The 21089-nt window shown below is 48.2% G+C and overlaps 1 protein-coding gene across 1 annotated transcript in view; it reads right to left on the bottom strand.

The window, feature by feature from the left end:
• The window catches only part of LOC141165299 (uncharacterized), a 93722-nt gene extending 76573 nt beyond the window's left edge, over window positions 1-17149 (bottom strand). The window contains exons 1-2 of the mRNA XM_073650895.1: window positions 17032-17149; window positions 16809-16954 (exon numbers count right to left, since the gene is read on the bottom strand). Coding sequence (XP_073506996.1) covers window positions 16809-16854 — 46 coding nt within the window. The 5' untranslated portion in view covers window positions 16855-16954; window positions 17032-17149. The remainder of the gene's footprint in view (window positions 1-16808; window positions 16955-17031) is intronic.
• Window positions 17150-21089: the final 3940 nt, after the last annotated feature.

Raw genomic sequence — 21089 nt, 5'->3', positions numbered from 1 at the left:
CTTCAGGGATCCTAAAGGGGCCGACAATCTCTCTCCCCATGATTCCAGCCCAAAACATTACTCCACCTCCTCCTTGTTGGCGCTGTAGCCGTGTTTGCGTGGGGTGTCCATCAACCAGCCATCCTCCACTCCATTCATCTGGACCATCGAGCGCTGCACGGCACTCATCCGTGAACAAAACAGTTTTGAAATCAGTCTTCATGTAATGTTTGGCCCACTGGAGCCGTTTCTGCTTGTGTGAAGTGGATAGAGGAGGTCGACAGGATGGCGTATGCACAGCTGCAAACCTCTGAAGGACCCTGCATCTTGTTGTTCGGGGGACGTTGGAGGCACAAGCAGCTTCAAAAACTTGTCTGCTGCTATGACAAGGCTTTTTTGCCGCTGCTCTTTCAACCTGACGTAATTGCCTGTAGGAAAGAGTCCTCAATTTGCCCTTATCAGGACGCACACGTGTGTACTGTGAATCAGCTACATACTTCTTGATTGCCAAGACACTTCATCCTGATCATCGCACAATGTTGATTGTAGTCATGCCTTGACCTAAACACTCCACAATTTGTTGCTTCTCAGCAGCCGACACATCCTTTTTCTTTCCCATTTTGGCAGAAAATGTAGGCTGCTTAATAATGTGAGAGAGCCTTCTTAAGTAGTCTTGCCTTTCATTGGACACACCTGCCAAACTAATTAGCACAGGTGTCTGCAATTGCTTACAGTGATATAAAGAGCCCTGACACACATCACCATCAATGAGTTTAACTGACAAACAAACAAATTCTTCCCTTATCACTCCTAAACACTTTTTGCATAATAATTTGGAACGCGGTGTACATGTGCTTTTCCACAAAACACCAGTGGTTCACGTAGTGAATCTTACAGTTCTAACTTGCCAACCGTGGTCTGTATGGAATTGTTCAATAAAGGGCCCAAAATTAAGATAACATAGATGAGAGAGGTCTCTATGAATAGGAATTCCTAAGTATTTGATACCCTGTGAGGGCCAGGCAAAGGGAAAGTTGGACTGGATGGAATCCTATATGGATTTAGGGAGGGAGACATCGAGGGCCTCAGACTTCGCTGCATTGATTTTAAAATTTTACCATGTAACAAAGTGATCTATTTCAGCCATAACAGCAGGGATGGATATATGTGATTGAGTGATATATACTAGGACATCATCAGCAAATAGAGAGCACTTGTACTCGGTGCCTCCCACCTCAATCCACCTAATATTGGGGTTATGGCGAATTGATGAGAGCAGGTGCTCCATCACTAGGATGTATAAGAGAGGGGACAGAGGACATCCCTGCCTTGTCCCATTGGTGATTGTGAAAGGTGATGAAAATGTTCTGACGCACCCCCTGGGCCTTGGGACACCCGGAGCCGGACCCTTTTTGGTGGATGCTGGTGGTTGTAGTCTTCGTGGCGGCGATCCGGTTCCGTGGCTCAGGGCGGTCAAACCAGTGGCGGAACTATTTATGTGGTTTTGATGTTTAAATGTCCGACTACGCCACCCGTGGATTGCGGTCAGAGTGAACCGCCGCTACAGGGCAGACCGCTAAGGCTGGTGTTGTGGGTGCAGCAGAGCGTAGCATAACTCCCCACGGGAGGAGTATAGCCTCAGGGCAGTGTATGCGGAGGATGGGGGTGATGGTGCAGGGCAGCAGCAGTAACGACACGGAGTCAGTGATGCAGTTCAGGGCCTTTACTCACAGTTCTTATTATCCAGACCACGTCTGCAGGTAACGGCTGCCCACGTCGTACTGTGCTCACCAGGTGAGGGGCTCAGACAACTCCCAGATAACTTTGGAGCGCTTCACAGGACCCCCTTTGTGTGTCCTTTGTCTGGCCTTTCTTACCAACACTTCTGTCCGGCTGCCTCGGGCCTCCTCTTGGTAAACTTGGCGCCAGTTTCCCTGACCCTATGTGGTGCCTTCCTAGCGGGTGGAGCAAGGGGCTGCGCCACATAAAATGTCAGAGCCTCCGGTTTCTAGCTGAGGGTCGTTTCCTGCCTCCACTAGTTCGGGGACCGGTCTCCCCCTTTGGCCTGACCCCTCCACGCAGGTGGATTCGGGCGTGCGGTGGCGACTCGCCCGTCCGCACCCCTGGGATCCCTTCATTCCTCGTTCCTGGAGCCTTCTCCGCTCCTCTTCCTTCCTTCTCCCTCTTGCAGGCCTGGGCCTCTGTTACTAGGCCCGCCTCCGGAGCAGAGCTCATGCAGAGCCCCTACTCCCTGCCATTTCTGCTCAGACTTCTCTGCACTGAACTAAGATGGTGCCCACCTTTTATACTCCCTTCTCAATGCACCCAGGAACTGCTTCCTCCCTGCTCCTGCACTGCAGGGTTCCCCTTCCTCAGTGTTCCCTCCCCCCACTCCAGCCAGGGACAGGGACTGTCGTGCCCATCTCAGGGGCATATTGGTCGCCCTGCCCCACGGCAATGTGGTGTAATGCATGCAGGTGTCGGGTCCTGATCCACACTCCATCCTTATCTGAGAGTGAGATATCACACCTCTGGGTGAGGTGCAATACGTCTGTAGCAACCGAGCCCTCGGTGCTACAGTTCCATTTATCTTCAGCCTAGGTGACGTATTGTGATACAGGGCCGTGATTTTGGCTATAAAAGGGTCCCCTAGACCCCTACCCCAAGCTTTTTAAGAGAATCATATATGGCGTGCCAGGAGACTCTATGGAATGCTTTCTCAGCATCCAACGAGAGTATCTACTTACAAATTTTTAACTGCATCTAGCCCAGGAAATACTTTGTGCCTAGTAGCAGTGTCTGCTAGTCAGCGGATTATCCCGGCTGTTAAGCAAGCTACACCACCTGTAGTTTGGACACTTAATTTTTTCAAAGGAAATGCTTCGGGACCACGGGATACTCAGTGAAGAGCATCAGGAGGCACCCCAAGGCATAGGGGCTGGGACTGGCAGTAGGATGCCTTGCGGTGGACAGCCGAGCTCGATCCTTATAAAAGCTTTTTAACTGCAGCAGCTTTAGTGGACGCTACTGGAGCTGGAATTACGCGGCTGCTGGCATGAGACTTGCCCTCCAATAGATCCTTGTAAATGGATTTAAAGTGTATTCATTCAAATTAGAGGGACAATTTAAATTAAAAAGCTTAGAGCTGCCTCCACCACAGGGGGGCTCTCTCGACCCACCAGCGGACAGGCACCAGTATTGGGAGAGGGGGGCTGGCCGTCAGGGTTCACCGCGGCTCTGGCACAAACCCGGCGACACGGAGGTGGCACGGGCAGGAGCGGACTGGCCGTCTCGGCTTCTCACTTTTTGGATTTTAGAAGGGCATGACATGCCTATATCTGTGTCTCCCCCTCCTTTTACTCCTCCACCTCTTTTCTTTTCGCATGACTATATGTACTTGTCACTTTTCCATGTGTTAGTTGTGTCTTCTGAGCAGTTTGTCAGCTTTTGGACACCTTTGAAGGTGTTTTCTATGTGTTTCTATGTGTTTTTGTTTGCCTGCCATTGGTTTTAACGGTGTTCGAAGGTGTTCGACGAACAGTTCGACGAACAGTTCGGCGAACACACGGGTGTTCGACGAACCGAACCGAACTCGAACACTACGGGGGTGGCTCAACACTAGTGACCATAGCTTTCTGTGCTGAAATTCAGCTCAGTAGACCGCCGGAGGGACTGGTATTGCAACTTGTAAGAAAAATGTATTTGCATGGGGTTGAATCTGCCACCAGCAAACTGCTCCTACACCAAATGGACAATAGGGGATCTACACCATCTACACATTTATATTTTTTATCTGTCGCTGCATTTTCAAGAAATCAGCATTTTAATTCCTATGCAAATGTGGTATTAAATGCTCTGAGTGTGAAAGAGCCCTTACCGAGCCTCTGCCACCAAAGCTGCTTTCCCGGCCAGCACCAGCCGCTTTAGCTTGATCCTGAGCTCATTGCCTGTGTGACATCTAGTGTTGAGCCACCCCCGTAGTGTTCGAGTTCGGTTCGGTTCGTCGAACACCCGTGTGTTCGCCGAACTGTTCGTCGAACTGTTCGTCGACACCTTCGAACACCGTTAAAACCAATGGCAGGCAAACAAAAACACATAGAAACACATAGAAAACACCTTCAAAGGTGTCCAAAAGCTGACAAACTGCTCAGAAGACACAACTAACACATGGAAAAGTGACAAGTACATATAGTCATGCGAAAAGAAAAGAGGTGGAGGAGTAAAAGGAAGGGGAGACACAGATATAGGCATGTCATGCCCTTCTAAAATCCAAAAAGTGAGAAGCCGAGACGGCCAGTCCGCTCCTGCCCGTGCCACCTCCGTGTCGCCGGGTTTGTGCCAGAGCCGCGGTGAACCCTGACGGCCAGCCCCCCTCTCCCAATACTGGTGCCTGTCCGCTGGTGGGTCGAGAGAGCCCCCCTGTGGTGGAGGCAGCTCTAAGCTTTTTAATTTAAATTGTCCCTCTAATTTGAATGAATACACTTTAAATCCATTTACAAGGATCTATTGGAGGGCAAGTCTCATGCCAGCAGCCGCGTAATTCCAGCTCCAGTAGCGTCCACTAAAGCTGCTGCAGTTAAAAAGCTTTTATAAGGATCGAGCTCGGCTGTCCACCGCAAGGCATCCTACTGCCAGTCCCAGCCCCTATGCCTTGGGGTGCCTCCTGATGCTCTTCACTGAGTATCCCGTGGTCCCGAAGCATTTCCTTTGAAAAAATTAAGTGTCCAAACTACAGGTGGTGTAGCTTGCTTAACAGCCGGGATAATCCGCTGACTAGCAGACACTGCTACTAGGCACAAAGTATTTCCTGGGCTAGATGCAGTTAAAAATTTGTAAGTAGATACTCTCGTTGGATGCTGAGAAAGCATTCCATAGAGTCTCCTGGCACGCCATATATGATTCTCTTAAAAAGCTTGGGGTAGGGGTCTAGGGGACCCTTTTATAGCCAAAATCACGGCCCTGTATCACAATACGTCACCTAGGCTGAAGATAAATGGAACTGTAGCACCGAGGGCTCGGTTGCTACAGACGTATTGCACCTCACCCAGAGGTGTGATATCTCACTCTCAGATAAGGATGGAGTGTGGATCAGGACCCGACACCTGCATGCATTACACCACATTGCCATGGGGCAGGGCGACCAATATGCCCCTGAGATGGGCACGACAGTCCCTGTCCCTGGCTGGAGTGGGGGGAGGGAACACTGAGGAAGGGGAACCCTGCAGTGCAGGAGCAGGGAGGAAGCAGTTCCTGGGTGCATTGAGAAGGGAGTATAAAAGGTGGGCACCATCTTAGTTCAGTGCAGAGAAGTCTGAGCAGAAGTGGCAGGGAGCAGGGGCTCTGCATGAGCTCTGCTCCGGAGGCGGGCCTAGTAACAGAGGCCCAGGCCTGCAAGAGGGAGAAGGAAGGAAGAGGAGCGGAGAAGGCTCCAGGAACGAGGAATGAAGGGATCCCAGGGGTGCGGACGGGCGAGTCGCCACCGCACGCCCGAATCCACCTGCGTGGAGGGGTCAGGCCAAAGGGGGAGACCGGTCCCCGAACTAGTGGAGGCAGGAAACGACCCTCAGCTAGAAACCGGAGGCTCTGCCATTTTATGTGGCGCAGCCCCTTGCTCCACCCGCTAGGAAGGCACCACATAGGGTCAGGGAAACTGGCGCCAAGTTTACCAAGAGGAGGCCTGAGGCAGCCGGACAGAAGTGTTGGTAAGAAAGGCCAGACAAAGGACACACAAAGGGGGTCCTGTGAAGCGCTCCAAAGTTATCTGGGAGTTGTCTGAGCCCCTCACCTGGTGAGCACAGTACGACGTGGGCAGCCGTTACCTGCAGACGTGGTCTGGATAATAAGAACTGTGAGTAAAGGCCCTGAACTGCATCACTGACTCCGTGTCGTTACTGCTGCTGCCCTGCACCATCACCCCCATCCTCCGCATACACTGCCCTGAGGCTATACTCCTCCCGTGGGGAGTTATGCTACGCTCTGCTGCACCCACAACACCAGCCTTAGCGGTCTGCCCTGTAGCGGCGGTTCACTCTGACCGCAATCCACGGGTGGCGTAGTCGGACATTTAAACATCAAAACCACATAAATAGTTCCGCCACTGGTTTGACCGCCCTGAGCCACGGAACCGGATCGCCGCCACGAAGACTACAACCACCAGCATCCACCAAAAAGGGTCCGGCTCCGGGTGTCCCAAGGCCCAGGGGGTGCGTCAGAACATTTTCATCACCTTTCACAATCACCAATGGGACAAGGCAGGGATGTCCTCTGTCCCCTCTCTTATACATCCTAGTGACGGAGCACCTGCTCTCATCAATTCGCCATAACCCCAATATTAGGTGGATTGAGGTGGGAGGCACCGAGTACAAGTGCTCTCTATTTGCTGATGATGTCCTAGTATATATCACTCAATCACATATATCCATCCCTGCTGTTATGGCTGAAATAGATCACTTTGTTACATGGTAAAATTTTAAAATCAATGCAGCGAAGTCTGAGGCCCTCGATGTCTCCCTCCCTAAATCCATATAGGATTCCATCCAGTCCAACTTTCCCTTTGCCTGGCCCTCACAGGGTATCAAATACTTAGGAATTCCTATTCATAGAGACCTCTCTCATCTATGTTATCTTAATTTTGGGCCCTTTATTGAACAATTCCATACAGACCACGGTTGGCAAGTTAGAACTGTAAGATTCACTACGTGAACCACTGGTGTTTTGTGGAAAAGCACATGTACACCGCGTTCCAAATTATTATGCAAAAAGTGTTTAGGAGTGATAAGGGAAGAATTTGTTTGTTTGTCAGTTAAACTCATTGATGGTGATGTGTGTCAGGGCTCTTTATATCACTGTAAGCAATTGCAGACACCTGTGCTAATTAGTTTGGCAGGTGTGTCCAATGAAAGGCAAGACTACTTAAGAAGGCTCTCTCACATTATTAAGCAGCCTACATTTTCTGCCAAAATGGGAAAGAAAAAGGATGTGTCGGCTGCTGAGAAGCAACAAATTGTGGAGTGTTTAGGTCAAGGCATGACTACAATCAACATTGTGCGATGATCAGGATGAAGTGTCTTGGCAATCAAGAAGTATGTAGCTGATTCACAGTACACACATGTGCGTGCTGATAAGGGCAAATTGAGGACTCTTTCCTACAGGCAATTACGTCAGGTTGAAAGAGCAGCGGCAAAAAAGCCTTGTCATAGCAGCAGACAAGTTTTTGAAGCTGCTTGTGCCTCCAACGTCCCCCGAACAACAAGATGCAGGGTCCTTCAGAGGTTTGCAGCTGTGCATACGCCATCCTGTCGACCTCCTCTATCCACTTCACACAAGCAGAAACGGCTCCAGTGGGCCAAACATTACATGAAGACTGATTTCAAAACTGTTTTGTTCACGGATGAGTGCCGTGCAGCGCTCGATGGTCCAGATGAATGGAGTGGAGGATGGCTGGTTGATGGACACCCCACGCAAACACGGCTACAGCGCCAACAAGGAGGAGGTGGAGTAATGTTTTGGGCTGGAATCATGGGGAGAGAGATTGTCGGCCCCTTTAGGATCCCTGAAGGCGCTAAAGATGAACTCCATAATGTATGTGGATTTTCTCAAACAGCACTTCCTGCCATGGTTCAAGAAGAAGAACCGTGTATTTCACAGCAAGATCATTTTTCTGCATGATAATGCACCATCTCATGCTGCACATAAAACATCTGCATCTCTGGCTGATATGGGCATAAAAGGGGACAAACTTATGGTGTGACCCCCATGCTCCCCTGACCTCTACCCCATTCAGAACCTTTGGAGCATCATTAAAAGGAGTGTCTATGATGGCGGGAGGCAGTTCACATCTAAGCAACAGCTCTGGGAGGGTATTCTGTCCTCATGCAAAACAATTGAAGCAGAAACCATCCAAAACCTGACAAATTCAATGGACGAGAGAGTTCAGAAGCTCCTTTCGAACAAGGGGTCCTATGTGAAAATGTAACATCACCTAGAATAAAGTTTTGAGTTGAAAACTGTTTGATTTCAGTTTCTAACAACCTGCTAATGCTTATAATTTCAAAAATGACCATTTTTTTGGTCTTTATTAAAATGAAAAGGTTGATCGAAAAGTTTGGGGGATCTAAGAGTGTGGCAACCCAGTAGTCATGATTACTTCGAATTCTGACAATATGAGGGTCATGCTGCAGGTAGTGCAGCAAGAAGGCACTTATGTGTCTTGCGCATCTCGGAGCCCCAAAATTATTTTCCGGGCTAGATGCAGCTAAAAATTATTTTTAATTTTAAATCTGGTGAAGCTTATTATAGATGGCCTAATATGATCAGTGCTGCACACTGCTACAAAGCCCAAATTATTTTCCAGTCAAGATACAGATAAACATGATTAGTAATTTGAAAGCTTAAAACGGTTGGTAGGGTGATTTTAACCAATCATCAAGCTTTTACTCTCCCCAGGATGACACAGGGGTAGAAAAGTCGTTTCGGATCCATGATTTGTTCATCTTTATGAACGTGAGTCTGTCTACATTATCAGTGGAGAGCCGCGTGCGCTTATCTGTCAGCACACCACCAGCAGCGCTGAACACACGTTCAGACAGAACGCTGGCTGCGGGGCATGACAAGATCTCCAAGGCGTAAGTGGCTAGCTCCGGCCATTTATCCAGATTGGAAGCCCAAAAAGAGCAAGGGTCCAGTGACACAGTCGTGGCTTCAATGTTTACTTGGAGATACTCCTGTACCATCGTCTCTAGGCGTTGACTATGTGTCAGACTTCTTGTCTCCTGTGGCCTTGCAAAGGATGGGCTAAAAAAGTGGTGAAATGATTCCGCAAAATTGATGTTACCAGCAGATACTGTGGTTCTGTTACGGTTTGAGTGCTGAACACTTGACGGTCCCACGGTTGGCAAGTTGGAACTGTGAGATTCACTACGTGCACCACTGGTATTTTGTGGAAAAGCACATGTAAGATTCTGCAACAGTCTCTGCTGATACTCCTGCATGCGTGCATCCCTTTCTATGGCAGGAATAATTTCTGCAAATTTACTTTTGTACCGGGGATCTAACAGTGTGGCAACCCAGTAGTCAGGATTATTTCTAATTCTCACAATTCGAGGGTCATGTTGCAGGTAGTGCAGCAAGAAGGCACTCATGTGTGTTGCGCATCCAGGAGCACCAAGTCCCTGTTGTGTTGGTGGCGAGGTAACAATCATGCTTCCTTCCTCTGTCCTCTCCCCCCAACCTCGCACAACAGAAATGTGATCAAGGTCTCCCTCATCTGATGAGTCTTCCATCAGTTCGTCCTCCACTTCTTCCTGGGCTCCTGCACCTTCCTCACTAGTTTGGCTGCTACCATGCGCCCTGGTAAAATCATCTCCCCCACCCTCACATGCCTGCCGCCTTGGTGCTGCCGACCATCTGGACCTTGCAGATGTTAGCCCTTCCGCATACAACTCCTCCTCCTCTACTTCCTCCACCTCCTCTTGTGCCACCACCTGACTCCGAATTCTGTTTAACATGTGCTCCAGCATGTAAATCACCGGAATAGTCATGCTGATAATGGCATCGTCAGCACTAAACATCTTCGTCGCCATTTCAAAACTGTGCAGAAGGGTGCATAGGTCCCTGATCTGAGACCACTCCTCCAGCGTGATTTGCCCCACCTCTGAATCTCGTTGGCCCAGGCTATACGTCAGAACGTATTGCACCAGGGCTTGTCGGTGCTGCCACAGTCGCTGCAACATGTGCAGAGTTGAATTCCACCGGGTAGGCACATCGCATTTTAGCCGGTGAAGTGGCAGGCCCAACGACTTCTGTAGAGATGTAAGTCGCTGAGCTGCGGGATGCGAACGGCGGAAGTGAGCACACAGCGACCGTGCCCTCTGCAGAAGGCCATCTAGTCTGGGATAGTGGGCTAAAAATTGCTGGACAACCAGGTTCAACACGTGAGCCATACAAGGCACGTGTGTGACATTGCCCCGGCGAAGGGCCGCACCCAGGTTTGCAGCATTGTCGCACACGGCCTTCCCTGGTTTCAGGTCCAGTGGAGACAACCATTCATGAAATTGGTTCTCCAGAGCTGACCACAACTCCTCAGCTGTGTGACTCACATTTCCCAGGCATTTCAATGTAAAAACCGCCTGATGACGTTGAGCCCTACTGCCAGCATAGTAAGGAGGTGTGCAGGATCCCTTCTGCGCAGTTAGAAAGCTTGTGGCATGACCAGACAGGCTTTGGGTGCAGGTGGAAGACCGAGAGGAGGTTGAGGAGGCAGAAGCAGTGGAGGAACTTTAACATAAAGAGGATTGACGCACAACTCGTGGGGACGGCAAGACTTGGACAGCAGCCCCTTGTCCTGCTGTCACCATAGTTACCCAGTGCCCAGTCAGCGACATGTAACGCCCCTGTCCATGCCTACTCGTCCAAGTGTCTGTGGTGAAATGCACCCTGTCACACACAGAGTTTCTCAAAGAAGCGGTGATGTTGTGTGCGACATGCTGGTGGAGCGCAGGCACACCTTTCTTTGAGAAGTAGTGCCGACTGGGCATCTGGTACTGGGGCACTGCGACGGACATAAGGTCTCGAAAATCCTCTGTGTCCACCAGGCGGAAAGGCAGCATTTCTGTAGCCAAGAGCTTGCAGATGGTGAAATTCAACCTCTTAGCTTTCTCATGGCTAGGAGGAAATGGTCTTTTACTTGTCCACATCTGAGGGACCGAGGGCTGGCTATTGTGCTTAGACGGGGTTGATAAGGGTGTCCCCGGCAAACTGCCGGTCTGTGAGGAAGATGCAGGCGGACATGTTAGGTTGCCTTGATCCAAAGGTGGTGCTATCGATGTCGGACAGCGCTCAAGACCAGCTGGTGTTACCACCTCCAAAGAAAATGATGACCTGCCAATCACGCTGGCTGTTGCGGGTAAAGAGGTGGCAGGTCTGCGCCCCAAAACAGGTGTGACTGCTGTCCCCCCAGTCACAGAGGATGAAGAGGCCGCGGATGCACAAGATATGGCAGAAGGTGGTTGGCCCGGCCGGCTAAGCCGCATTGTAGCACACTGAGCTTCCCACTGCAACTTATGCTTCATGTCCATGTGCCGGTTCATGCATGAAGTACTCAAACTATGTATTTTTTGGCCTCTACTTAGCTTTTGCTGACAAATGTTACAGATAACACGAGTTGGGTCATCTTTATCGATCTGAAAAAATGCCCAGGCTATGCAAGGCTTAGCACACATGCGACCTGAAGAGCCACCACGACTTGTGGTGAGAGGCAGAGTTGTGTTTGAGGATGCCGTTGTTGACGTGCTTCCAGTACTACGTCTCTGTCCAGGAAGGCGCAACCTGACCTCGTCGTCACTAGCATCTTCCTCCACCTCCTCTGCTGACCTCATCTCTTGGCTGACTGTGGGTTGACAGTAAGTGGGATCTCCGACCTCATCATCATCACCCTGTGCGTTATCACACCCGTCGTCCTCAGAGCCAACCTGTTCCTGCCCTGACAAAAAACTAAAGTTGTCGCTCCAATCAGGTATTTGAGTCTTATCATCGTCTTCCTCATTGTCTCCACCAACAGGAGTTACAGTTTGGGAATGAGGGTCTACATTATGGTCAGAACCTTCTGCGTCTGGTCCTGGATCCGACTCATAAAGATTCTGGGCATCAGTGCAGATCATTTCCTCGTCTGGATTCACAGAAGCGCTGGAGTCGACCTCTGATTCCCAAGCTACAGTATGAGTAAACAGCTCTGCAGACTCAACCATCTGTTCTACCTCATACTCAGACGGGCAGCTGGAGATTTGGGAGCTGTGAGGAAGCAAGTGCGATTTGGGTGACACCTTTGAGGACTGGAGTATTTGTGATGTTGAAGTTGATGTGGAGGAGAGCCCACTTAAAGGAGCACTTGATATCCGTTGAAGCACCTGCTGTTTTTGTGCCTCATCTGGAATTTGTAGCGATTGGCGTGGCCATAAGAAAGGGATCTTATCACATTGTCCGCTAAAAGAAGTAGACATTTTAGTTTGGCTGGAAGATGGTCTTTCTTCTGCACCTACCCCACGGACACAACCTTTTTTCCCCTTCCCAACACGCCTATTCCCCTTTCCACCAGCAGCAGGCCTTTTTCCACTCATTTTGGTGGTTAACTAATTCACAACTCTGGAGTTGTTTGCACAAAAAAACAATGGATGGTAACCGAGCAGAGCTGAGTGGCCAAACTGTGGTATTAGGCCAAAACTATTGGCTGGGTTAGATGCAGAAAAAAATTATTTTTAATTTGCAACCTGATGGAGGTCAGTATAGATGGACTAATAGACCAAGTCCCACACACCGCTAGAAGCCCAATATTTTTTCAGAGCTAGATGCAGAAAATTTTTTTATTCAATTTGCAACCTGATGGAGGTCAGTATAGATGGACTAATAGACCAAGTCCCACACACTGCTAGAAACCCAAATATTTTTTCAGAGCTAGATGCAGAAAATTTTTTTATTCAATTTGCAACCTGATGGAGGTCAGTATAGATGGACTAATAGACCAAGTCCCACACACTGCTAGAAGCCCAAATATTTTTTCAGAGCTAGATGCAGAAAAAAATTATTTTTAATTTGCAACCTGATGGAGGTCAGTATAGATGGACTAATAGACCAAGTCCCACACACCGCTAGAAGCCCAAATATTTTTTCAGAGCTAGATGCAGAAAAAAATTATTTTTAATTTGCAACCTGATGGAGGTCAGTATAGATGGACTAATAGAACAAGCCCCACACGCTGCTAGAAGCCCAAATATTTTTTCAGAGATAAATGAAGAAAAAAATTATTTTTAATTTGCAACCTGATGGAGGTCAGTATAGATGGACTAATAGACCAAGTCCCACACACTGCTAGAAGCCCAAATATTTTTTCAGAGCTAGATGCAGAAAAAAATTATTTTTAATTTGCAACCTGATGGAGGTCAGTATAGATGGACTAATAGACCAAGTCCCACACACTGCTAGAAGCCCAAATATTTTATCAGAGCTAGATGCAGAAAAAAATTATTTTTAATTTGCAACCTGATGGAGGTCAGTATAGATGGACTAATAGACCAAGTCCCACACACCGCTAGAAGCCCAAATATTTTTTCAGAGCTAGATGCAGAAAATTTTTTTATTCAATTTGCAACCTGATGGAGGTCAGTATAGATGGACTAATAGACCAAGTCCCACACACTGCTAGAAGCCCAAATATTTTTTCAGAGCTAGATGCAGAAAAAAATTATTTTTAATTTGCAACCTGATGGAGGTCAGTATAGATGGACTAATAGAATGATGCTATGCCCAAAAGATTTTACTTCACTAGGTGCAGTAAAAAAATTGGTATTCTATACACAGGTGGTATATCTTGCAACACAGATAGGCTACTCCACTGACTGACACACTCTGCAATAGGCCAAAAAGGATTAGCTTTGCTAGATTCAGCCAAATGCTGTGAAAAAAACTTGCACAGCACTGGCACCGACCTGCCTGGCAAAAACTGATAGGAACTGATGTAACCTAGTCCTGAAAAGGACTCCAATTACAATTAGTCTTTACTTCCACAATCTATCTATTTAAGAGCACAGACCTGCCTGATAAAAGTCGTAGGAAATGCTGTAACCTAGTCCTTAAAAGGACTGCAATCACAACTATTCCCTACTCCCAAGCTATCTGTATATTTGTGCGAAAATTGGTTTGAAATTAACAAGGTATAGCGCACACAGCAACAGCGGTGCCGTCTAACACGCAGCTGCAGCAGTGAGAAAATGGTGGCGACGGGGAAAATGGCTTGGTCTTATAGGGCAAGGACATGTGACATACACTGCCAATCACACATGCCCTTGCTTGTGTGAAAAAAAGCACTTCGCTCCGTGTGTGCGCTGCTGATAGGCTGACAGATTGCACCTCCCCACTGCAAATGCGGGAAAGAGAAAAAAAAATGGAGATCTTCATTGTTCCTGCAGAGATCCATCCCCTGCCCCTCCCCCCACCCCGCTGTACACTCAAACTGCGTATTAACATTAATTTTCATCATTACTGAGAAAAAATCCAGTTATGATTTTGGTGCACGAACAGTTATCGAACATAACCTCGAACAGCCGAATTTTTCTCAAATCGTTCGTGTTCGCCGACCGGCTCGAACACCGCCCAAAACAGCTCGAATTTGAGATTGGCGAACAGTTCGAGTAGAACAACGCTCATCTCTAGTGACATCAGGCGCAAAGGAAGAAGATCAGATAATGAGACATCAATAAAGCTAAAGAGGCCGATGCTAGGCAGGAAACAACCTGGGGAGGCAAATGCTCAGGAAGTACTCTGATATATCCAGAGCACTTACAGTAATGCCTCATTTAAATATGAATTTAAACACTGATTTCTTGGGAATGCAGCAACAGATAAACGATTTAAAGGTGTCAGTGGATTTAGTTTTCAAAGACCTACGTGCCATATATGCAGTTTGGGGAAGTTGATCTTACTGACAGATTCCCTTTAATTGTAAGAGTCAGATTAGGTTCTAAGCATTTTAATTTCTGTATATAGGTATTCATTACTTAGTTTCATGCCAATAAAACGTATGTATTATATGTTCTTTTAAGATTCAAAGATTCATGCATGCTGCAAGAAAATATAACCCTCCTTTCTTACATCCAGAGAATGAAAACTTGATAATGTTCAAATGATACAGGGATTGTTAGATGTGAGTATTTTGATAAGCAGCGCCCCTCTGTTAGCGGAATAGGATCAGGATGGGATTTTAGCTTCTCGGTGGACAAAAGGATGTTTCCATTCAATGACAGCAAGAAAAGATCTCGAGAATGGAGAGACATGGAAACACAACTTGTAAAGTTGCAGCACTTGTCTTCCAGGCTATGTAGACCGTCACACAGATTTTCTTTTTATTGTTTATTTATTTAATGAGTTAAGCAACTTTCTAAATATTCTTCATTATAAGAAAAAAAAAATCAACTATTTTGTTGTTGCAAAGAGTCTATATGTTCTTTATCTAGCTGAGAGATCTGCAAAAATGTTAGCAATTCATCAGAGATCCTGTTCAGTTTTGAAAGCATTCTGCTTCCCTCTTAGTGTTAGAGATATCAGCAGGAGGTTAACTGGTTGTATACAGATCTCCAGAGTTTGGTCAGGGGAGAAAGCATGTAAGGTCTCAGGGAGGGCAGGTGAAATAAGTCGTAGAAAAGGGTCAGATGAAGACTAAATACATTTCAGAGCTGTGCTGATACATGATAGCAAGTGAAGACAGCAACACCTTCATTACACACAGACTTCACATCCAGTATGTATTTTAGACTGTGGGACCTCGCGGGGAGGGTCCTCTGTCCTCTTGTACTAGTTGGCAACTCATAATGTTCATGATTATTGTACTTATTTTTTATTATAAATACCCCTTTTCACATGTCAAGCGCAATGGAATCAATGACGCTATAATAATAATAATAATAATAATAATAATAATAATAATAAATTTAGATCAAATTGCAAACGGTGTATCAGAGGGTCTTCATGAAGATTAAATGAAGACTGAAACGATCTGCAATTTTATTAAGTAGGGGTAACAACTAAAATATGTAAAAATCATTTTCCATGTCAAAGGCGTCCACAGTCTTTAAAACAACCTATTGAAGTCAACCCATCGGCACCTATTCACACTATATGTATCAAATGCTATATGTCGTGTATCTGTTCTGATCCTTTAATGTCAGTAATCAGTGGTATTAAAGAGTAACTAAACTTCATGTATACATATATATACATACACATAGTACATTATATTATATATATACAGTATATACACATATATATACACATATATATATGTATACACACATACTGTATATGCACACACATATATATATATGCACACATATATTTACATATATATACACATATATACACACAGTATACATACACATAAATACTCTCTGTGTGTATATATATATATATATATATATATATATATATATAGTACATACATAGAATTTTGTCCAGAATGGAAAGTTCTGAAACTTTGTAAATTACTTCATTAGGAGATTTATATTCATCCCCTATAAAAAATATTACATGTAAGTGACTTCCAAACTCCCTGCTTTTCATTAAGTCTATTTTCCTGCCTTAAGCAGCATTGATAACAGAACATATTTATTTGGAGTACAGATGATGGCAGTGATGGCTCAGCTCAGCTCCTCAGTGTCACTAACTCTGGGGATAAGCTGCTGCAGGAGATTGTTCTGATCCGCACAACACTCATAGGAGGAGATTGGTGGTGGTGACCCATCAGTGCCATCATCTGTACTCCAAATAAGTATGTTCTGTTATCAATGCAGCTGGAGGTAGGCACATAGACTAGAGAAAATAAGTGGTTTTGAAGTCACTAATATGCAATTATTTTTTTTTTTTAAAGGAGTGCATACAAACCTTCGAATAAAGTGATTTGCAAAGTTTCATAAGTTTCTATGCAGGACAAAAAAAATGAATGTTTAGTTATTCTTTAACCAAGTGATCAGGGAAAGTTGATGGGACAAAAAATCATCAAGTCGTCCATTCTCAGGCAGTTATAGGTGTGGTAGTTTTAACCATTTACCAGAAGGGGGACTTATTTTAATATTTCTTATGCCCCCCCCCCCCCAACTTCTACTGTATGTTCACATGTGACATCTGCATCTGAAATAGTCATATCTTAAAGCCTTAACGACTCGGCAGAAGTGAACACCTTAGATCCCACCACGTACAGGACCCCGAAGCGATCAGCTGCTATTAGTAAGACCCTCTTTGCTCAAGTATATTTCTGTCTTCCCCAATAATCCATACTGTGTACTTACCTGTTCTGACTCCGTTCCCTGATGACATTCCATAAACGTTCTGCATCTTGTCTTTAGGTAAAGATGAACGTCTATATTTCCCAATCTGTCAATATCTTCAGTCCGTTATCTTCCTCTGAGCCTCCACATAGCTCTCACGGCTTCCCCTGTAGAAGACCACAAATGAGCTCTGTGCTGATGAGGTGCAAAGGAGTGAAACAGTCCTGCCAACCTATGGACTCACTTATTAGCTAATGTCCACCTTGAGTTCTTCTAGAGTCATTGATCTACGTGGTAGAAGTGTCCTTCTAGAAGAGAGATGATTCTTTTCACTTTGCTGTTTCTTCCTCATACAGACCAACAGAGCATTGCTGATCACACCCAACAAGTAGGAAGACTTCCCTAGGGACGCTTCATCCAGTGCCAGTAGGCAATAAAACCAGTATAGCTTTCTTTCACTTCTGTAATTTTCTTCTTACTGGGTTCTTTTTATTTCTTTGAAACCCATTTATATCACTGTTTGAAAATAATCCTCCTGACTAGAGATGAGCGAGCACTAAAATGCTCGGGTACTCGATGCTCGGGTCGAGCAAATTGGAATGCTTGAGGGCTCGATCCGAGTAACGAGCCCAATGTAAGTCTATGTGACGCGCCCCCTGGGCCGTGGGGTACTCAGTGCCAGGCCGGTCGTTGCTAGGGGAGATGTCACAGTGGCGGATGACCCAGTCCGTGACCCAGGGTGGTCAATCAAAAGGGGAATATTTACAGGGAATTTATAGTTTTATATACAGTTTGTGACGCCACCTGTGGTATGCGGCTAAAGGGAGCCGCCGCTGCGGAGCAGGTCCTCTGGAGCTGTTGTTAATGCAGCAGAGTTGGTTCAGCTCTCCACAGGTAGATCTTAGCTCCAGGGCTGTGCTGAGTTATTATGGATGTTGCGGTGTAGTGCAGGAGTGATAGCGCAGCAGTAATTCACGGAGACAGTGGGGTGCCGTCTTCAAAGTTTACTCACAGTTGTTGCAATCCAAGTTACAGGTACTGGTGTAACTTCCCACGTTGCGCTGCGTTCACCAGGCAGGGGTTCAGCAATCCCACAGGTAATTCAAGAGCACTTAACGGGACCCACTTCTGTGTACCTTTCTCAGTCGTCTTCCTGAGCTGGCTCTCACCCTCCTGTCCTGTGCCTCACAATCAGTGTCCCAAGCCGGTAGCCTCGGGTCTTGACGGGCGACCTGCAGTCCCCGGACCCTCTGTGGCCACCTTTTCGGCGATGTAATTGTGGCTGTGGCAACTGCACCCTAAAAGTACAGAAGCCTCCGGTTTCTAGCTGAACGTTGGAATTCTCACTATTTGGGGAGCGGTCCCCTCTGCGGCTTGATCCTTCCATGTCCTGGTAGACTCGGGCGTACGGGTGGCCTCCAGCACTGCCCGTACCCCTAGGATCCCTTCCTTCCTCCTGGATCCTTCTCTCCTGCTCCTCTCTCCTTCACAGCCTTGGGCCTTTCACTAGGTCCTCCTCCTGAGCAGAGCTCCTGCTCCACACTCTCTCCTCCTCTGACTGACCTGTCTTTCCAAGATGGTTCCCTCTTTTAAATCACTTCCTTTCCTGTGCTCCCCTGAACTATGTCCTCCACCCACACCCACTACATAGTTCCACCCTTCAGCTAGGGACCAGGGACTGTGCTCTCCCTTAGGAGCAATCTCGCCCTGCCCCCATTGAAGTGGAATGTGTTGAATGCAGGTGTTAGGGTCCCGGGCAGCACTCTATCCTTACCTGAGGGTGAGATACCACACCTCTGGGTGAGATGCAGTACCTCTGTAGCGACTGAACCCGCAGGGGCGCCACGAATGGGAAACTCAAGCATTTTTCCGGCGGCTCCCCCCGGAGGTCTGCAGGGGGCCTAAAAATTGCCCAAATCTATGGGAACAGTGCTGAAATGACATGGGAACAGCATGGGGAAGACCCTTGGAAGCATCTCTGACTCCCAGGTCACTACTGTGAACAATGTTGCCAGAGGTATTACGCCAATTTTACGGACTCACAATAAAACATACAAAAACTAAACCGAAATGTATTTTCCTGGAAAAAATGTTAAGGAACATTCTTTCCAGGGTAAAGACTTGTGTGGCACCCCAGGGGTCTGGTTTCCACAGTAACAGCAATGTTATGTCTGAGAGCAGGTGGGAGGTCTCTTGGTCAGGGATCTTGTGCATGCCACACCTCCTGCCCAGTCCTGGGAGGGGAAGAACTTCCCCTATATAAACCTAGGGCTGAGGCAGGGTTAGAGAGTAGAGAAGAAGTAGAGACAGAGAAGAGAAGCAGATCTAGGAAAAGAACATCAGGAGCTCTGTGGGAGCAGTGCTATAAGGAGTCAGGGACTGGCAGCTGCAGAGCTCGCCCTGACTGAGAAGCTATCACCGGACCCGGAGTCCGAGGCTGTGGGGACTAACCTTTACCCAGCAGCAGAAACCGCCCGGCAGGGGATTTCAGGTCCTCTGGCCAAGAAACCCGAAGGCACGGTCACACGCGTGGGACCAGCACCGCCGTCGTGGAGCGGACGCCACTAGAAGGCCCCGAGTCACCGGCCATACGGGTGAGCACCACACGGTACACTCAGGGACGTGAGCTACTTATACCCGCCTCTAGCAAGGTAGCCAGAAGAGTACAGTCAGTTTGGGAGGCCTACAACTCCGCCTGGCCAGGGGAGATCCCATCTGCTCAAGGACTGACCAGGCCCCGATCGCTAGCCAGTACTCCAGGAGGGTCTATCTTTATCCCCAGTAAAGACCCTGAATTACACCGCATCGTCTCTGAGTGATTCCTGCTACCCCCATCATCCACGTCGGCTGCCCTGAGGCCATACCCCTCCCGTTGGGGGTGATAATATCACGCTGCACAATCCTACCACCGGCCTCAGCGGTCTGCCCTGCAGCGGCAGCTCCTTCGCTGCATTCAACGGGTGGCGTAGTCGTCCAACATCTACCGCTAATACATCGCCGCTCAGTTTGACTCCCTGGGCACGGACCGGGTCACCGCCACGAGACTACAACCCTCAACAGATCCGGCTCCGGGTAAGCTACCGTGCGCGCGATGCCGCGCGACGAAGGCCCAGGGGTGCGTCAACTTTTGCCGTAGTCGGCAGGATCTCGTGCCCGCAACCACCGGGTACTGCGTGCCTGAAAAAGACTGTTCAAACTTACCAGTGGTGAAGATTCCCGCCATCCGGCGCCATCTTCTGTCTTCTTCCCGCCATCCGCGAAGTTTTCCCGCCATCCGGCGCCATCTTCTGCCTTCTTCCCGCCATCCGTGGAGTTTTCCCGCCGTTGGACGCCATCTTGAAGACGCCGCGCGGGAAGAAGAGGGGCGTGGACTCCGAAAGCGCGCGAGAACTGAAGCCCCGCCTCACGTCCGGACGTTGCGTAAGGTCCTGGAAGGAGCCCAGCAGACGCCGACGTCACAGGAGCGCGACGGAAGGTCCTCAACCCTGACGATCCACTGCGGAGCCGCGGCCTACGGAAGAGGATCATCGCAAGGTAGGCCACGGTCCACTAGGGGGGAGGAAGATGTCGGATACGGAGGAGAACTTCACTGCCTCAACCCCCGCCAGCGCCACCGCTGCTGCAGTCATGCCTTTCACCATGCCCTATATCCCGGGAGCGGCCTGGCTACCCCAGTACTCAGGGGAGTCACATACCCTGCATGACTTTAGAGAAAAGCTGGATAGCCTCTTCCAGGTGTATACCCTCACAGAAGAGCAAAAAGTGAGCATCCTGGTGGCCCAATTAACCGGGGCAGCCCAAAGGGAGGTAAAGTCCTGGCCACCTGGGGGAAGGACTGTTGCAGGGATACTAACCCGGCTGAGGGACACCTTTGATACCCGCACCTCAGCCGAGATCAAGCTTGGATTCTACGGGTGCAAGCAGCGAGCACACGAGAGTATAAGGGACTATGCCCTGAACCTACAAGAGGCCCTGAGAGCCATTAAGCAGACCGACCCTGACGGCGTGGGAGACGAGGACAGGCTGTTGACTGAACAATTTATAGAGGGTTTATATTGCAATGCCCACCGAACCCAGTTGCGGGCAATGGCCTTACAGGACCCTCATCTGGGATTTGCACAGTTCAAGGACAGAGCCATCCGGGTGCTCCGAGAACCGGCACCAGGTGGCGTTGTGACCCACAGACGCCCCACTACCACTTACCACCAGGAGGCGGCACCCTTGTCGGCAGGGCCTGTGGGAGCTGATGCGCAGGCTTTGAACAATGACCCGGCTCCAGACCTGCACCATCAGGTCCAAGAG

The sequence above is a fragment of the Phyllobates terribilis genome, unplaced genomic scaffold (assembly GCF_046119375.1).
Source record: "Phyllobates terribilis strain yellow unplaced genomic scaffold, ASM4611937v1 Scaffold_11__3_contigs__length_659146591, whole genome shotgun sequence".
Lineage (NCBI taxonomy): Eukaryota > Metazoa > Chordata > Amphibia > Anura > Dendrobatidae > Phyllobates > Phyllobates terribilis.
The sequence above is the reverse complement of the archived record's forward strand: the minus strand, read 5'-3'. Positions and strand labels throughout refer to the sequence as shown.